Here is a 14,759-nt window from a genome sequence, read left to right on the forward strand (position 1 = left end):
GATGGAGGTGAGCGGAGTGGAGTGGCACTTAGTTTTCCTGGGAGGAGAGCTGCCACAATGAAGGTGGCCAGCCTCGAGTCCTCAGGACTCATGTCCACAGCCTGGGCTCCCCGGCCGAAGCATGGCACCATGGTGGGGAACAGATTCATAAGCCGTGGTCCTCTACGGTCTGTGTAGAAAGATGGATTGCTAAGCATATAGAACGTTCCCTGAGTCCACAGGAAGGTGGCACCTGGGACTGTCTGGGTACACAGGAATGTATCCAGGGAGTGGGGAGGATGCTGGAAGGGGGAGCAGAGCCAGTAAGAGCAGGACACATGCCAAGCAAAGCATGTCTGGACAGGATGGTAAGAGAGCACCTGTTCATCCTTTACCGGCCACTTGACCTTGGCTAAGTCGCTGGCCTCACTGTGATTCACACGTACAGTCATCCTAACTGCTTGACAAAAGATCACAATTTGAAACCACCACAGGGAAGAAAATCCAAGAAACTCTTTATCTCTAATCACCAAAAGCCAGAAGTAGAGTTGTGGCTGAAGTGTAAGAGAACCAAAGAGCCCAGGGTCAGTGTGTGGCCCCGAGTTCCAGCCCCCCAGTACCAGTACACACAAAACAATTGAGATCTGCTGGATGCCGGTGGCACACGCAGGCTGGAATCTGGTTCAAAGCCACTGGAAGTAGCACTAGCCTTGAATGAAAAAGCTCAGGGATAGCTCCCAGACCTTGAGTTCAAGCCCCACATCCACAAATAGGTAGGTAGGTAGATTAGATAGATAGATAGATAGATAGATAGATAGATAGATAGATAGATAGATAGATAGATACCTTACCTAAAAAATAATGACCAAAAGCCAGGGATAAAAGTATGCCTAGCAAGCACAGGTCACTGAGTTCAAACCCCAGTACCCGAAGAAAGGTTGGGCTCCTGATTCAACTTATTTTTCTGGTCACTTTTTTTTTGTGATCCATTATGAATTAGAGAGAGAATTGGGGTTTAGCTGAGGGGTCAGGGTAGAAGCTTCTCTCCCCCTCTCCCCTCCCCTCCCCTATTTCCTCTCCCCTCCCCTCCCCTATTTCCTCTCCCCTCCCCTCCCCTATTTCCTCTCCCCTCCCTAGAGAGAACTCAGGGGACTTGGCTGACTGGGTGAAAGCTCCTGCTGGCCCCTCTCTCCTGGGCCCCAGTGACAGCTCGTCCGTCCTTGCTCCACAGATCCGGCCCCACATCGCCACTCTTCGCAAGTACACCTATGGCAAGCACATCCTGGCCAAGCTGGAGAAGTACTACATGAAGAACGGTGTGGACTTGGGGCCCATCTGTGGTCCCCCAAATGGCATTATCTGAACAATGCAGCCCATTCCCGAGCCCGCTGACCTCGCTGATCCCCGGCAGATCCAACCAGCAGCCGCAAGTGTCCTGAGGCCGGCGCCTCGGTGGCCAGTGCTTGCTGTGGGGTTGTGCCTCCTCCAGAATCGAATCAACCCCGCAGGTGGAAAGCCTTTGTAAATTTAATTTTATTACACATAACATGTACTAATTATTTTTTTTAATTGACTAATTGCCCTGCTGTTTTACTGGTGTATAGGATACTGTACATAGGTAACCAGTGTACATGGGAGGCCACATATTTTGTTCAATGTTGTATCTATATTCCATGTGAAGAAACTTTCAGGGTGGTTGGTTTAACAAAAAAAAAAAAAGTTTTAAAAAAAGGTTTTTAACTCATTTGCCTCATGGGCAAGTTTTGCAAATAGCTCTTCCCCATCTCATTTTAGTAAAAAACAAAAACAAACAAAAAAAACCTGGGAAGTTTGAATTTTAGTTAAATGACCATAAAGTGGCATTTAACAATTTAACACTGTTTATAAAAAATCGATATATATATATATATACACATACATACATATATGTATATATAATGAAAATGTTTCAGAGTTGCTAACGCCTCCATTTCTGACATTGTTGATGAAACTTTGAACAACTGCTGTGCTGGAGCCGGCGAGGCCCAGAGCACTGGGGAGGAGCCGGCCGGAGCCCAGGCCGGGTGCATTGTTTACTGCCTACTGGATTTTTTTCTATTAACATGGAAAGGCAAAATCTGATTCTTTTAGCATGAGAAAAAAAATCCAACTCTGCTTTTGGTCTTGCTTCTATAAATACATAGTGTATACTTGGTGTAGACTTTGCATATATACAAATTTGTAGTATTTTCTTGTTTTGATGTCTAATCTGTATCTATAATGTACCCTAGTAGTCGAACATACTTTTGATTGTACAATTGTACATTTGTATACCTGTAATGTAAATGTGGAGAAGTTTGAATCAACATAAACCCGTTTTTTGGTAAGAACAGAGAATTAGCCAGCCCTGTGCATTCAGTGTATATTCTCACCTTTTATGGTCGTAGCATATAGTGTTGTATATTGTAAATTGTAATTTCAACCAGAAGTAAATTTTTTTTTTTCTTTTGAAGGAATAAATGTTCTTTATACAGCCTAGTTAATGTTTAAGAAGATACAGCTAGCTTGGTTTTCTTTGTGGGCTAGTGAGGCAGTAGCAGGATCCTTTCTAAATATTCAGATGACTCAGTTCACACTAGTGGGGTTTTGTTTTTTTTTTTTTTTTAACCCTACAAAAGTAATGTTTTGCTTATTTTGTGACAGTCAAAAGGATGTGCAAAAGTTGAGCCCTGCCCAGCCTTCCTACAATCAGAGCCCTCCCACCTACCTGTAAAGTGTGAACTGCCCTTTCTTTTTGTACAGAAGATGAATTGTATTTTGCATTTTGTCTACTTGTAAGTGAATGTAACATACTGTCAATTTTCCTTGTTTGAATATAGAATTGTAACACTACACGGTGTACATTTCCAGAGCCTTGTGTATATTTCCAATGAACTTTTTTGCAAGCACACTTGTAACCATATGTGTATAATTAACAAACCTGTGTATGCTTATGCCTGGGCAACTATTTTTTGTAACTCTTGTGTAGATTGTCTCTAAACAATGTGTGATCTTTATTTTGAAAAATACAGAACTTTGGAATCTGAGTTTGTACTTTCTTTTAATCCTCCTACCCCAGTTCCCCTTTTCCCTCTGCCTCCCTCTCTGCTTGTCAGGTGAGAGGAGATTGGAATGGTGGAGTATTATTAAAATAGGGCAAGCAGTGTCAAGTGGATGGCTCCTTGGCCTCATGTGACATGAAGCTGGTTTTGGCCTGCCCAAGGGCTTTCAGAATAAAGACCGTCTGCATGAAGTCCAGGTTGTACCTCGGGTTGAGGACTCAAAGCATTCACCTTCCTCTAAAAGCCTGCCCCACTCTCGATGGGATCTGTGTTCTGGCATTTGCCTGTCATCTCACCAGGGAGCAAGGGGCTCGGAACCCATCTTCCATTTCTCACATAAGGTGTCTGAGCTTTGGTAAAGCAGAGTAGTTAGCCACTTCATGCCAGGCACTGGTTCCTGCCCTCTCTTCCACCCCCCTCCTCATTTAGTGTCTCATCTTCCATGTGTTTTAGTGGTCGCAGAGGAGGAAAGGAAACTTGAGAAATGTGACCATCATCACCCTTCGTTTCCAGCTCAACCCCTTTGAGGCATGGTTGGTTAAATGCAGTGCCTCACTGGGGTTTCCTGAGACCCAGTTTTCTCTGTAAAAGAGGAGATATATACTAGTGTATTTGTGCAGACTAGTTGTGAGATTAAAATCTGTAACTTTGAAATAGCATGCAGCACACTGGTTGAAACAAACTGGCTTTTTTTTAATCTTTAAATGGCTGTTTTGGTGAGGCTTTATTTCAACAAGCAGTTTGCAGTGTCAAAACAAAGCAAAAATGAACTCCCCATTTTTTTCTCCTTTATCCTCATCCAGTGGCTGTGCATAGATCTTGATCTTGGTGAATAAAAGAACTAGGGTTTACCCTGGTGGGGCATTCCTGTAATCCCAGCATGCTGGGAGACTTAGATTGAAGGATGATTTGTTTCATTGGTGTAGGATACAAAGCAAGACTTTGTCTCAAAAAACACTTCTGCCTGCATACCTCCATCATAGAGCCATCAGGAAATAGTTTCCATATGGCAGTCCCCCCGTCCCCCCAGCAGTTCTGCAGCATAGGCAGATAAATCCATCAAACATCTGGAAGCTGAGGATCAGGGATCTGATGGGGCTTTGATCACACCTGCTCCAGTCTGTGGCCATCAGGGCTTGGGAAAGCCTCAGAAGGTGGAGTGAGGTAGTCGTCTCAGTTGCATTACATGGTTTGAAGACCCATGCTTGCTGTAAGGTGGTAAAGAAGTGAGGATTTTGTCTGAGGTCTCCTAACTCCCAGTCCAGTACTCTGCCCATGGCATTTTGCTCTTACCACCTTCTGTGACATCTGGGAGGCCCAGCAATGGTTACCTCTCCTAGAGTTGCTGGAGAAGAGTTTGAAGGTTTGGTTTGGTTTGGGGTTTTTTTGGTCAGGTTGAACTCTTGGTGCTGTCCCTGAACTCTTCAGCTCAAGGCTATAGCCCTACTTCCCATTTTCTAGTGATTAATTGGAGATACGAGTCTCCTGACTTTGTGGTGTGCTCACCTTAAGCAAAAGAAGCTGTGGGACAGTATCCAGGACAATGCCCTGAGTTCAAGCCCCAGGACTGGCTAAAAAGGAAACCTGTGACTGCATGCAGTTACCAGCTGTGGCCACATGAAGGTGCTGCTGCCTAAAGCAAGCACTTGTTAGTAGCCCTGGCACTTCAGGTTCCAAGGTCCAAGGTTGGGCTGACTTTCTTCTCGTTGGAGATTCCTGGCCTACCCAGAGATCAAAGTCTGGCGCTGAAAAAAGCTTTGTTCCTTCTTCATTTCTCAGATCTCTAAGATTTAGTGCTGCGTTATGGGGCCCCAGCCCACAACAGCTTTGTTCAAGAGACAAGTTGGAGACTGGGTCACAGATGCACTGTAGGAACCTTCAGAGCCACCACCATGTACTAGGCACATTCACGCTGCTCTTATTTAAGTCAGTTCCATCCTAGAAGGAACTGATGCCTGCCAGTCCCCCCAGATTAATGTGCAAGTCACAAGGCTACCTTAAAGCTGCAGACACCTGTAGCATCCTGATGCCAGGGATCAAGACACCCCACCTCAAGCTGGCAAGAATCCTAGCTACTGAGGAGGCTGAGATCTGAGGATCGTGGTTCAAAGCCAGCATGGGCAGAAAAGTCCCCCTTAGACTCTGATCTCCAATTAACTACTGAAAAAAAACAGAAGTGGTATAGGGGTTGGTCCTGACTGGCAAAAAGAAAAAAAAAAATGATACCTCAGCCATCCACCCAGGACACCCCTGCTTCCCTAGGGGCCTGAAGCCCAAAAAGCAGACAGTATCATGACTGAGGGGCTTGCCTGAAGCTATCTGACCAGCCTGCTACCACAGCCTCCATGGCTGGCTTGGCTCTGTGATGTTTCAGAACACCCGTGTCCCCAAGGCCTGCCTCCCATAGCCCGTGTCTCCACCACCACAAAGCCTTCCAAGATTCCTTCTTAGATTCCTTCCTCAGGGTGGTAACTTCTCCCTTTTCTCCCAAAAGCCAGGGCTTTTGGCTCTGATAAGCTGGGCCCCATGTCTGGCCGTGGGGCAGGTAACCATCCTAAGGTGAATCAGGTGCCACCCCGTCCCCCCAGCTGGATATCCCTCTCCCCTCAATGAGACCCCTTGCCCCACCCCGCTAGCCTGCCCCACTGAACAGTCCTCAGAACCCCAATCACCCTTCCCTCTCCCCCATAAGCCCTGAAGACTGGTGGCTCCTCTGTCCCTCTATCTGCCCCCAGCTAATTGACCTAGGAGATGCCTAGCCCCCAGAGCTAACCCCACACCAATGGGTATGTGTCCCTGGGATGTGATACCCTATCCCTCTAGGTCAGTTTCCTGGGTGCTCTGTGCCCCCCTCCCCCCTTGGGCCCTCCTGCAGGCCCTGCAGCTCCTCGGCATGTTCAGGCCCTGCAGGGTTCAGCTTGCCCCTGTACCCTCAAACTGCCCCCAGAGAGCTATTGGTGTTTCCACATCTGGGGTATTCTTGCCAGAACCTGCTTTGACTCCTGAGTGTTGGGGCTCGCTGTCCCTCACCACCCAGGCTGCTGTTACCCCGACTTTGTGACTTTGTCCGAAGCAAGCAGGAGGGGGTGGAAGGTAGAGGTGGGGCCTGACCTCCCACTGTGCTGGGAAAGGCTGGGGTGGGGCTGGGGAACGGAGGTGATGGCAAGGGAACAGGAACTTGTTTGGTTCCCCCTGGGCCTCTGGGGCACAGCCTGGAGCTGTGGGCATACTGCCTTCTTCAAAGCATGTCTCATTTATTGGCTAGCTGTATGATAAGGGGCAGGTGACTCAATTTCCAGAATCCCTTCCCCCCCCCCCAGAAGAACAGGGAGGAGGGGCAGAGACCACAGTTCCCAAGGGGCTTGGCCTCTTGCCTCCTTATTGCTGAGGCCTCTGTGACCCCCCTCCACTGCTTTCTTAGAGCCAGGAGACCCTCAGCTAAGGGCAGAGGGAGAGTGGGGCCAGAGTGGGGTTGGGGTAGAAAGATGGCCACTGGGCATGCTCGTAGGGGCTGTAAGGGTGTCAGGCAGTGTGTCTGAGATTGTCCTTGGGTTGGTGTGTGCATGGGTGATGGGTGGGCCACAGACTGTAAGTCATTCATCACTTGCCAGCATACCTGGGAGTCCTGGAGATAGAATGTCACTGTTGAGAGTCTGGCTCTCACTTGCCAGGTTGGGAGAAGGGGCCTTGGTTTCTCACCTGGAAAACGGGGATGAGGGTATATGAATGTTGTTTATAGATTTCCATTGGACACAGGGCCAGCTCTCTGTGGATACTGAGGTGCTCCCACACTGACAGCAAGGAGTGCAGGATGGGTGTGATCAGGGTGATAGGCAAGGGCAAGACCATTTCTGCTCAGTCTGAGGGAGATGGGAAAGCTTCTCAGAGAAAGTTGATTTTGTGGGAGGTGAAAGCTGGGCCAGGAGAGGTGCCAACAGGTGAGGAGTTGCTCCTAGGGGAAGAGAGACCCTGAGTGTACTGGCATGTCATGGGTGGTAGATAGGCCCAAGAAGGGTGACTGGGTGAACTGACAATGTGACCTCCAGGGAAATCCCGAGGGAGGATGGGCTGGCTGAGCTGTGGCTGTGACGCTGTGACTAGTGCAGGAGGAGACCAGCAGGTGGCACTCCTGGCCTGATAAGCGATGTCCACAGAGTCTTGCCAGGATGGTGACCCTACCGCAATGGCCCCAACTGTTCAGAAACCTCGGTGCCCCACGGGGATGTGTAGCACCTTGAACCTCCACTAGTCTCTTTGGGGCTTTTTTCTGTGTACGTGGTACTGAGCAATTGAACCCAGGGCTTTGTGCATGCTAGACAAGCACTCTACCACTAGAGTACACTCCGGGCCCCCCTCCATCTCTTCCCCCTCCTCCTTTCTCCCCCCTCCATCCGTCTCACTGTTAACACAGCTGTAGCTTAAAGTCCTCTGGACATTTTCCCCAAGGTTCTGCAAGGAAAGCCAGACATCATCTGATACCCCAAGACCATGTCTGCTCCCCAGATTCGGTTCCTCCCAGCCTCTCCCTTTCCTCGGTCTAAGCATTCATTTCCAACCCCCAGTTCCTTTAGCGTCTCTGGCAGGGGGCTGGGACCCAGGACCGACAGCAGGTGGGGGCGGGGAGGGGAGGCATCCGAATCGCCATCATCAATCACCTTTCCTCACCCAGCCTCCGTTTCCCCAGCAAAACAACCCTGACAGCACGGCCTTGGTGGAGGTATTGGAGGGTGACTTGAAGGAAGCCACTGGGGTTTGCAAGGCTCCTCATCTCCCGCTCCCGCTCCCACCTCTGGGGATGGGGGAACACACTGGGGCGGGCGCGCGGTGGGACCCGGACAGGGCAGGACAGCAGGCCCACGCCTGCCTGCCTGCGGCTGGGCGCAGCGGGGCCGCCAGGCGAGGCGGAGCCGAGGAGAGCCGGCCACAGGTCGTCCTCCGGGGCGGCTCCACTGCTCCCAGCGTGGGACGCCGAGATGTGGGGGCCGGGGGGAGTCTGGGGAAGGAGGCGCTGCTGCAGATCTGCCCGCCGTGTCCATGCGGCGCTAGCCACCGTGGCGAGGCCCGGGTCCCCTCCCCCGGAGGCCCCGAGCGGGCCGGGGTTAGTCCGGAGTCACGCGGGTCTTGGAAAGCCTGGGCCCCTCGGCAGGCTGGCTGGGGTGCGGGATGGGGACAGGGGGGCGGGGGGTCTGGAACGGCGCCTAAAGCGGGCACTGGTGATGGGCCCTCCTCGCCGGGCCCCAGGACCAGGCGGGTCGTGCTTGGGGCCAGGTGCTCTGTGCAGGCCTGAAAGGGGCCCCCGGCGCTCTCGGGGCCCGGGCCGGGGGACCGGGAGAAGTTGGGGTCCCTGGAACAGAGCTCGGGGCCGGAGGATCGCGGGGTCCCCGAGTCTCAGGGTCCCCGGGGCGGGACATGAGACGCTGGGGGATCTGAGGTCCCCAGGGCGGACTCTCCGAGGGCTTCTTGGGGTGTTCGGGACGGGGCGCGGGATCACGGGGTCTCGGTCACGGGAACTCCGGGGATTTTCGGGGTTCCCAGAGCTGGTTCAGAGAGCCTACGGGTGTTTTTGGGGTCCCGGAGAGGAGTCAGGGGGTCTGGGGTACAGGGACGGGGTCTCTGGATGTTCTCGGGGTCCCCGGGGTTGGGCCAGAGGTCCCTGGGGCGGGGTCTCCGGGGGTTTTCGGGGTCCCCGGGGTGGGGTCAGGGGGTCTGTGTCACAGGAGCGGGGTCTCCGGGAGTTCTTGGGGTCCCGGGGAGGGGTCAGGGAGGTCTGTGGTCCCCTGGGTGGGGTCTCCGGGGGTTCTCAGGGTTCCCCGAGGCGGGGTCAGGGGTCCCTGGGGTTGGATATCCGGGGGTCCTCGGGGTCCTCGGGGCGGGGTCAGGGGGTCTGGGGTTCCTGGGGCGGGGTCTCGGGGGTTCTCGGGGTCCCTGGGGCGGGGTCAGGGGGTCTGGGTCACAGGAGCGGGGTCTCCGGGAGTTCTTGGGGTCCCAGGGAGGGTTCAGGGGGTCAGGGGTCCCTAGGGTGGGGTCTCCGGTGGTTCTCGGGGTCCCCGGGGCGGGGTCAGGGGGTCTGGGGTCCCGGGGGCGGGGTCAGAGGGTCTGGGGTCTCCGGTGGTTCTCGGGGTCCCCGGGGCGGGGTCTCTGGGGATTCTTGGGGCTCCGGGACGGGGTCCGGGGTCTGGGGTCTCCGGTGGTTCTCGGGGTCCCCGGGGCGGGGTCCCTGGGGCGGGGCGCGGGGAGCGGGGGGGGGTCGCTCCTCTGCCCGCCCCGCCCTCCTCCCCCGCCCGCGCGGGGGGCGGCCCGGCGGCGGCGGCGGCGGCGGCGGCGGCGTCGCACGCTTCCTGCGGGCGCGGCCGCTGTGGGCGCGGAGCCGCGAGCGCGGAGCGAGCGAGGCGGAGCCGGCGGCCGAGCGGACCCCGAGCCACAGCGTCGAGCGCCGCCGCCGCCGCCGCCGCGCAGCCCCGCCGCGCCGGAACAAAGGCCCCGCCGCCGCCCGCGCCGCCGCCATGAAGCCGGGGCCGCCGCACCGCGCCGGGGCCGCCCACGGGGCCGCCGCGGGGACCGGGGCCGCCGCCGCCGCCGCCTCCGGGGCCCGCGGGCTGCTCCTGCCGCCGCTGCTGCTGCTGCTGCTCGCGGGGCGCGCCGCGGGGGTGAGTGCCTCCGGGACCCCGGGACCCCCACCGCGTCCCCCGCACCCCCGCACCCCGCGCCCCTCGCCGCGGCCCCCCACCGCGGTTGCAGGCGGCTCCCCAGGGGCGCCTCGGGCCCCGCGCCCCCCACGGCCGCCCGGGCGGTTGGGGTGGGGGTCGGGCCCTCTCCCCGTCCCCGAGGCGCCGGAAGGGCCTGGCGGGCGCGGGGTCGCGTGCGGGCCGAGCTGGGTGTGTCTGGGGCCTCGTGGGTGTGCCCAGAACGCGGCCACTTGTAGGGAGCCCGCCGGTTCCCGCGCCGGGTGGGGGGGCGCATCGGGGTTTATCATCGGGTCACCCCCCCCCGCGCCCTCCCAGCGACCGGCAGGGCAGTGAGGGGGTGATCGTGAAGGTGACCTGCGGGGTGAGCGACGGTGACCCCAAGCGCGCCCACCTCCGACCTGGGTGCGGGAACCTGTAGGTCGTGAGCACGAGAAGGCCGCGGCCCCACCTGGATGGGTGCCGCCCCGCCCCCACTGTGCATGTGGACGCGGCCGTGGCCCGGGCTGTGGGCCGGGGACTCGGCTGGTGGGCGTGAACCCGTGGCCGTGTGCGCGCGAGTGTGTGAGCGCGTGCCTGGTGGTGTGTGCGCGTGTGTCTGTGCCCGTGTGCCTGGCTGCAGAGGTGCGAGCACGGCTGGGGCAGCGTCCCTGGGGTGTGTGCCTGCCGGGAGAGGTGTGGATGAGGTGACCCCGGAGGGTCCGCGTGGCCGTGGAGCCGAGCTCGGCCCCGTCCTCCCTCTGGGTCCCAGTGAGTTCTTCCCCCGCTGCAGACGTCCACATTCTGGGCTGGAGATTTCTGGGTCACACCCCCTTGGTCATCTCCAGGAACAATGCTGTCCTCTCTTGCCAGGCTGGGAAGACCCCCACCCTTTCTGGTGACCCCTGGTGCTCAGCCCGGCCTGTGCACCCAGTACCAGCCCAGTGGCCAGTCTTTAGTGGGGACAGGTGTGTGTGGGGGGGTCCTCTGTGGCTTCCTGGACCCCCAGGCCCCTCAGGCTATGAGAAGTTGGGGGCAGACCATGGAAAGATGCTTGGTAGCCTGTGCCTTATCCGGTTTACCGAGTGGGGCGATGGGGAGAGCCGCCCCTGGGAGGGTCGAGTCTGGGGTCACTTCCTCAGTGGCAGTTTTAGATTCTAAAAAAAGAAAAGGAAAAAGAAAAAACCTAGACATGGCAGTTCTGGCTTCATACCCAGGCATCCATGCCTGGTATGGTTTGGGGAGCCAGTTATCCTACTTCTCTGAGCCTTGGGGTCCCCTCAGTGAAATGGGGGTACGGACACCCTTTCCAGAGGAATGGGACAGAGCACTCAGGAAGTGCTTGGGGAAACAGTGCAGGGGATGGGGATGGCATGTTTTAACCCTGGCACTCTGTTCCAGTAAGTGAGGGCCTGGTGTGTATGTGTGTGTGTGGGGGGGGGGGCTCCTCTAGCAGTGAGCACCCTGCATCAGGTGGGGCAGTGCTGGGCCTCTGGGCAGGGTTGAGAGGAGGAGATGCCTTGTCCTCCTAGGGGCCAGGCTGTTGAGGGAGGGCATGCCCCCACCTCACCTGGGAGGCACAGGGTTAAGAGGTGGAGCCTGGTTGCCTGGATGTGTCCAGAAGGTCTGCACTAGAGGGACGGAGGTGAGACTAGAAGAACCTCACTGGTGGCTCCTGGATGGCCTCTGTGGAGGGGGCTCTGAGCATGTTACAGAATGGGCAGTGGCTGGTTGCAGAGGGGAGGGACAAGATCACCCTGGTCTGCCCTGTCAGCTTACAGGGAGTGTGGGATGGTGGAGAAGGGGGTGGGGGTACAGAGGCCACATGGCTCCTCAGGCTGTGGGTAGTGGAGGTGGGGACTCAGCATCTGTCCTGAGATTCCCCGGTGACCAGGGCCATCCCGAATGTCTTCAGAGGTGTGGATCTTGGACTTGTTAGTGTCTGAAATGTGTTCTTTCCTAATGATGTTCCTTTTCCAGATCCGGAAGGGCTCTTCTGTGCCACTTTGTGTGACTTGAATTCTCCCTGTGTCTGGAGTTTTCTCATTGGTGGTTGCTTCCTCTGAGAAATGGGAGTGTGGTAATAGAGGGACTGCTTTGAGCGCTCAGCTCCTGTTGAGTCTGTGGCTGTCGGCAGGGGAGGGGGGTCTGGGAAGACCCCACACTTTCTGGTGACCCCTGGTGCTCAGCCTGGCTGAGTGGAAGGTGGCTGTGTGGAGGAGGCTCAGTCAGCACCCCTTCTGTTCCTCTTAGCACCCCTCCCCCTCCAGACTGTTCTGAGTGGTTGGGGGTGGGGTGGGGGTGGTGAGGTTGTCCTCACCGTAGAAATGGAAGATTGAGGACCTGGGATGATTGCAGGCCAGGTTGTAGGTTGAGCAGCATGAGCACCAAGGGGTCTCTCCAGGCTGCAGATACCTGCTGTGGGATCTGGGGTCTTCTCGGTGGCCTGGGAGGGTGTCCTGGTAGAGGCAGCTTCTGCCCTGCCCCTCCACCCTCTGGGGACAGATACTTATCTGGGAACTGCTGTGGGGTGGTGACAGAACCCTGTGGAGCTGGGGCCTCCTGCTCCCTGGGGTATGGTGTGTTTCTTCCCAGTCCCTGTGTTGGTGTTGGTGGCAGGTGAGCTCAGCTGGAGGAAAGTAGTGTGGCCTTCTCGGATTGGGTACTGTGTCCCAAGGGTGGCCTGGGTGGGGCTTCTCTGGGGAGAGCTGGGCCAGCAGTGAGCAGGGTCACGCTGCCGCCTCCGGAGGGCCTGGGAGGAGGTGAAGAAGGCTCTTAGAAGGTGGGGTTGGGCTGCCAGTGTCCCTCACACCACCAAAGCTGTTGGGGGAGAGGGCTGGCTATTTCCTGGGACTACAATAGGGTATGTGAAGGCTGGAGCCCACTAGGCCATCTGGGGATAGGAGGCTAGGAGTCTCCATTCTGCCTGGCAGGGAAGGGTTTGGAACAGCTCCATGCCTCCAGGGGCTAAAAGCTGTGCTGCCCACAGCCCTGACCACCAAGCGCTCCGTGTGCTGTATTTATCTGGTGTTAGGATACTCATAAGACATTGGAGGAATGATCAAACCCCCCCTCCCCTTTTTACAGATGAGGAAACCGAGACACAGAATAGTTAGGTGAAGACATAACCATTGTAGCTGGCAGGCTAACAGGATTGGCCACAGCCCCAACTCCATACCATCTTGCTGTGTAATCTTGGGCAACTTCTGTTTCTTTGGGCCTCCCTCCTCTGTACATCCTCATAGTAGCTGCTATGTGTTCATTTTCTTTTCTTTTTCATTACTGAAGTTTGAACTTAGGATTTTGCACTTACTAGGCAGATGCTCAACCATTTGATTCATGCCCCCAATGGGTTTTTTTGCTTCTGTTATTTTTCAGATAAGGTCTTGCAAGTTCTGTGGGAGGGGACCATTCTCCTGCCTCTCTCTGAATAGCTGGGATTACAATTGTGAACTATCATGCCTGTTTTCCTCTGTTGAGTTGGTGACTGGCTAACTTCTTTGCCCAGACTGCCCTCAAACTTGCATTCTTTCAATGTCTGTTTCCAAGTAGCTGAGATTACAGATACAAGCCACCAAGCCAGATTTCACCGCTGCCTCCACACCGTCATCATTATCATTATTATTACAGACAGAGCTCACCATCTAGCTTTGGCTGGCCTCAAATTCAAAGTCCTGCTGAGTATTGGGTTATAGGCATTTGCTACCATACTCAGCTATGAGTTAGTTTTGGGATACTTGTCTTTAGCTGGCAGGTGCCATATCTCTTCTGTTCAATTCTGCCATAATCTCTGGTGGCAGGTGGCAAGTTGAAAAGGGAGAAAGGAGCTATCTGCGGCTCTTATTCTACAACTCAGACGGTGGCATATATAAAGGGGTGACTCAGGACTGTGGGGGACAAGCTGGGAGGGAGCTCTGTGAACTGCGAAGGCTATGACAAGGTTATGTGTTGGGGCTCATGTCAGCGCCACGTGGTCAGGAAGCACAGAGAGAAAGCATTTGGAATCTGGAACAAGAGGGCTCCTTCCCCAAGGCTCCACCTCCCCTGGACACAAGCCTCTGCCCCAGTGCTGGGGGCTCACCCTGCATGCATGCCCAGTGCCCATGTAAGTCTGCCCTCAGCCCCTCTGACTCTTAGAAGGCTGGATGGAGCCTGGAGCATGGATGCTGGCTCTGTAGCCTTGGAGCTTCTCTCTGGCTTGACAGTGGAACAGAGAGACTGGCATGCCCACTGTCCTGAGTGGCATTGCTCACACAGCTCTCCAGACCCCAGGGGCCACTCGGTACCTGGGCAGGTAGAAGGTTTAGATGGTGCTTGATGTGCAAAGGCAGAAGGAAGATGGATTCTAGCTTCCCCCTGCCCCCCCACGTAGATGGGGGCTGTGAAGCTGGTGAGGTTCTGTTGGATCTGAGGCGTGGGCTGTGGGCTGAGCGGCGCCAGGGGCTGCACAGGACAGGCCTGTGGTCTGAGCACCCAGGCACTGCCACCATATCTGGCAGAGACTGAGTTGCTGTGGCTCTGGGCCGTAGCCCAGCTTTTGTGGAGCCCTGTGATTTTGTGTCTGGAGGGGGCAGGGTGGTTGGAGCCGTGGGCCGCCAGGGCCCGGCCCCTTGATCCTCCCCACCTTCTAAACTCCATGCCAGGCAGAGCAGAGTGTAGGCTGGGCCTGGCCCTTCACGACTTCTGGGGCCATAGCATTCCTCTCGCATCCTGTGGCCTGTTGACAGACATCTCACTTGTCTTGGCTTTCAGCCTCCCAAGATTCCAGGCAAGGGAGACTTCACTTCCGGTCCCCCTCTGTCCAGAGCAGGCCCCAGGCAGAGGGGTGGATGCTCTCCTCCCCCACCAACTAGACCCCATCTCAGTGCCAAACAGGAAGCGGTGATTATAGGGGAGTCTGAACGGCCTAGGCTGAGGGCCCAGACTGAGGGCCCAGGGTGGGGCTGGGGAGGGATGGCCCCGCTCCTACCTGGCTGCTAGGATTGCCCATGCTGGCGTTGCATGCTGGGCTGAAAGTGTTCTACCTCCCATTACCCTA

The 14,759-nt window shown here is 56.0% G+C and overlaps 2 protein-coding genes across 19 annotated transcripts in view; both read left to right on the plus strand.

Annotated features, from left to right (window-relative positions):
- The window catches only part of Pum1 (pumilio RNA binding family member 1), a 122,555-nt gene extending 119,511 nt beyond the window's left edge, over positions 1-3,044 (plus strand). For all 18 annotated transcript variants that reach the window (XM_090335382.1, XM_090335394.1, XM_090335396.1 and 15 more), the window contains one exon: positions 1,211-3,044. In XM_090335382.1, the coding sequence (XP_090191508.1) occupies positions 1,211-1,342 (132 nt within the window). In that variant the 3' untranslated portion in view covers positions 1,343-3,044. The remainder of the gene's footprint in view (positions 1-1,210) is intronic.
- A 6,476-nt stretch (positions 3,045-9,520) lies between these two features.
- Sdc3 (syndecan 3) overlaps positions 9,521-14,759 on the plus strand; it is a 31,179-nt gene continuing 25,940 nt past the window's right edge. The window contains exon 1 of the mRNA XM_090335401.1: positions 9,521-9,706. Coding sequence (XP_090191527.1) covers positions 9,563-9,706 — 144 coding nt within the window. The 5' untranslated portion in view covers positions 9,521-9,562. The remainder of the gene's footprint in view (positions 9,707-14,759) is intronic.

The sequence above is a fragment of the Megascapheus bottae genome, chromosome 6 (genome assembly GCF_031878675.1).
Source record: "Megascapheus bottae isolate mThoBot1 chromosome 6, mThoBot2.hap1, whole genome shotgun sequence".
NCBI classification, from domain to species: Eukaryota; Metazoa; Chordata; class Mammalia; order Rodentia; family Geomyidae; genus Megascapheus; species Megascapheus bottae.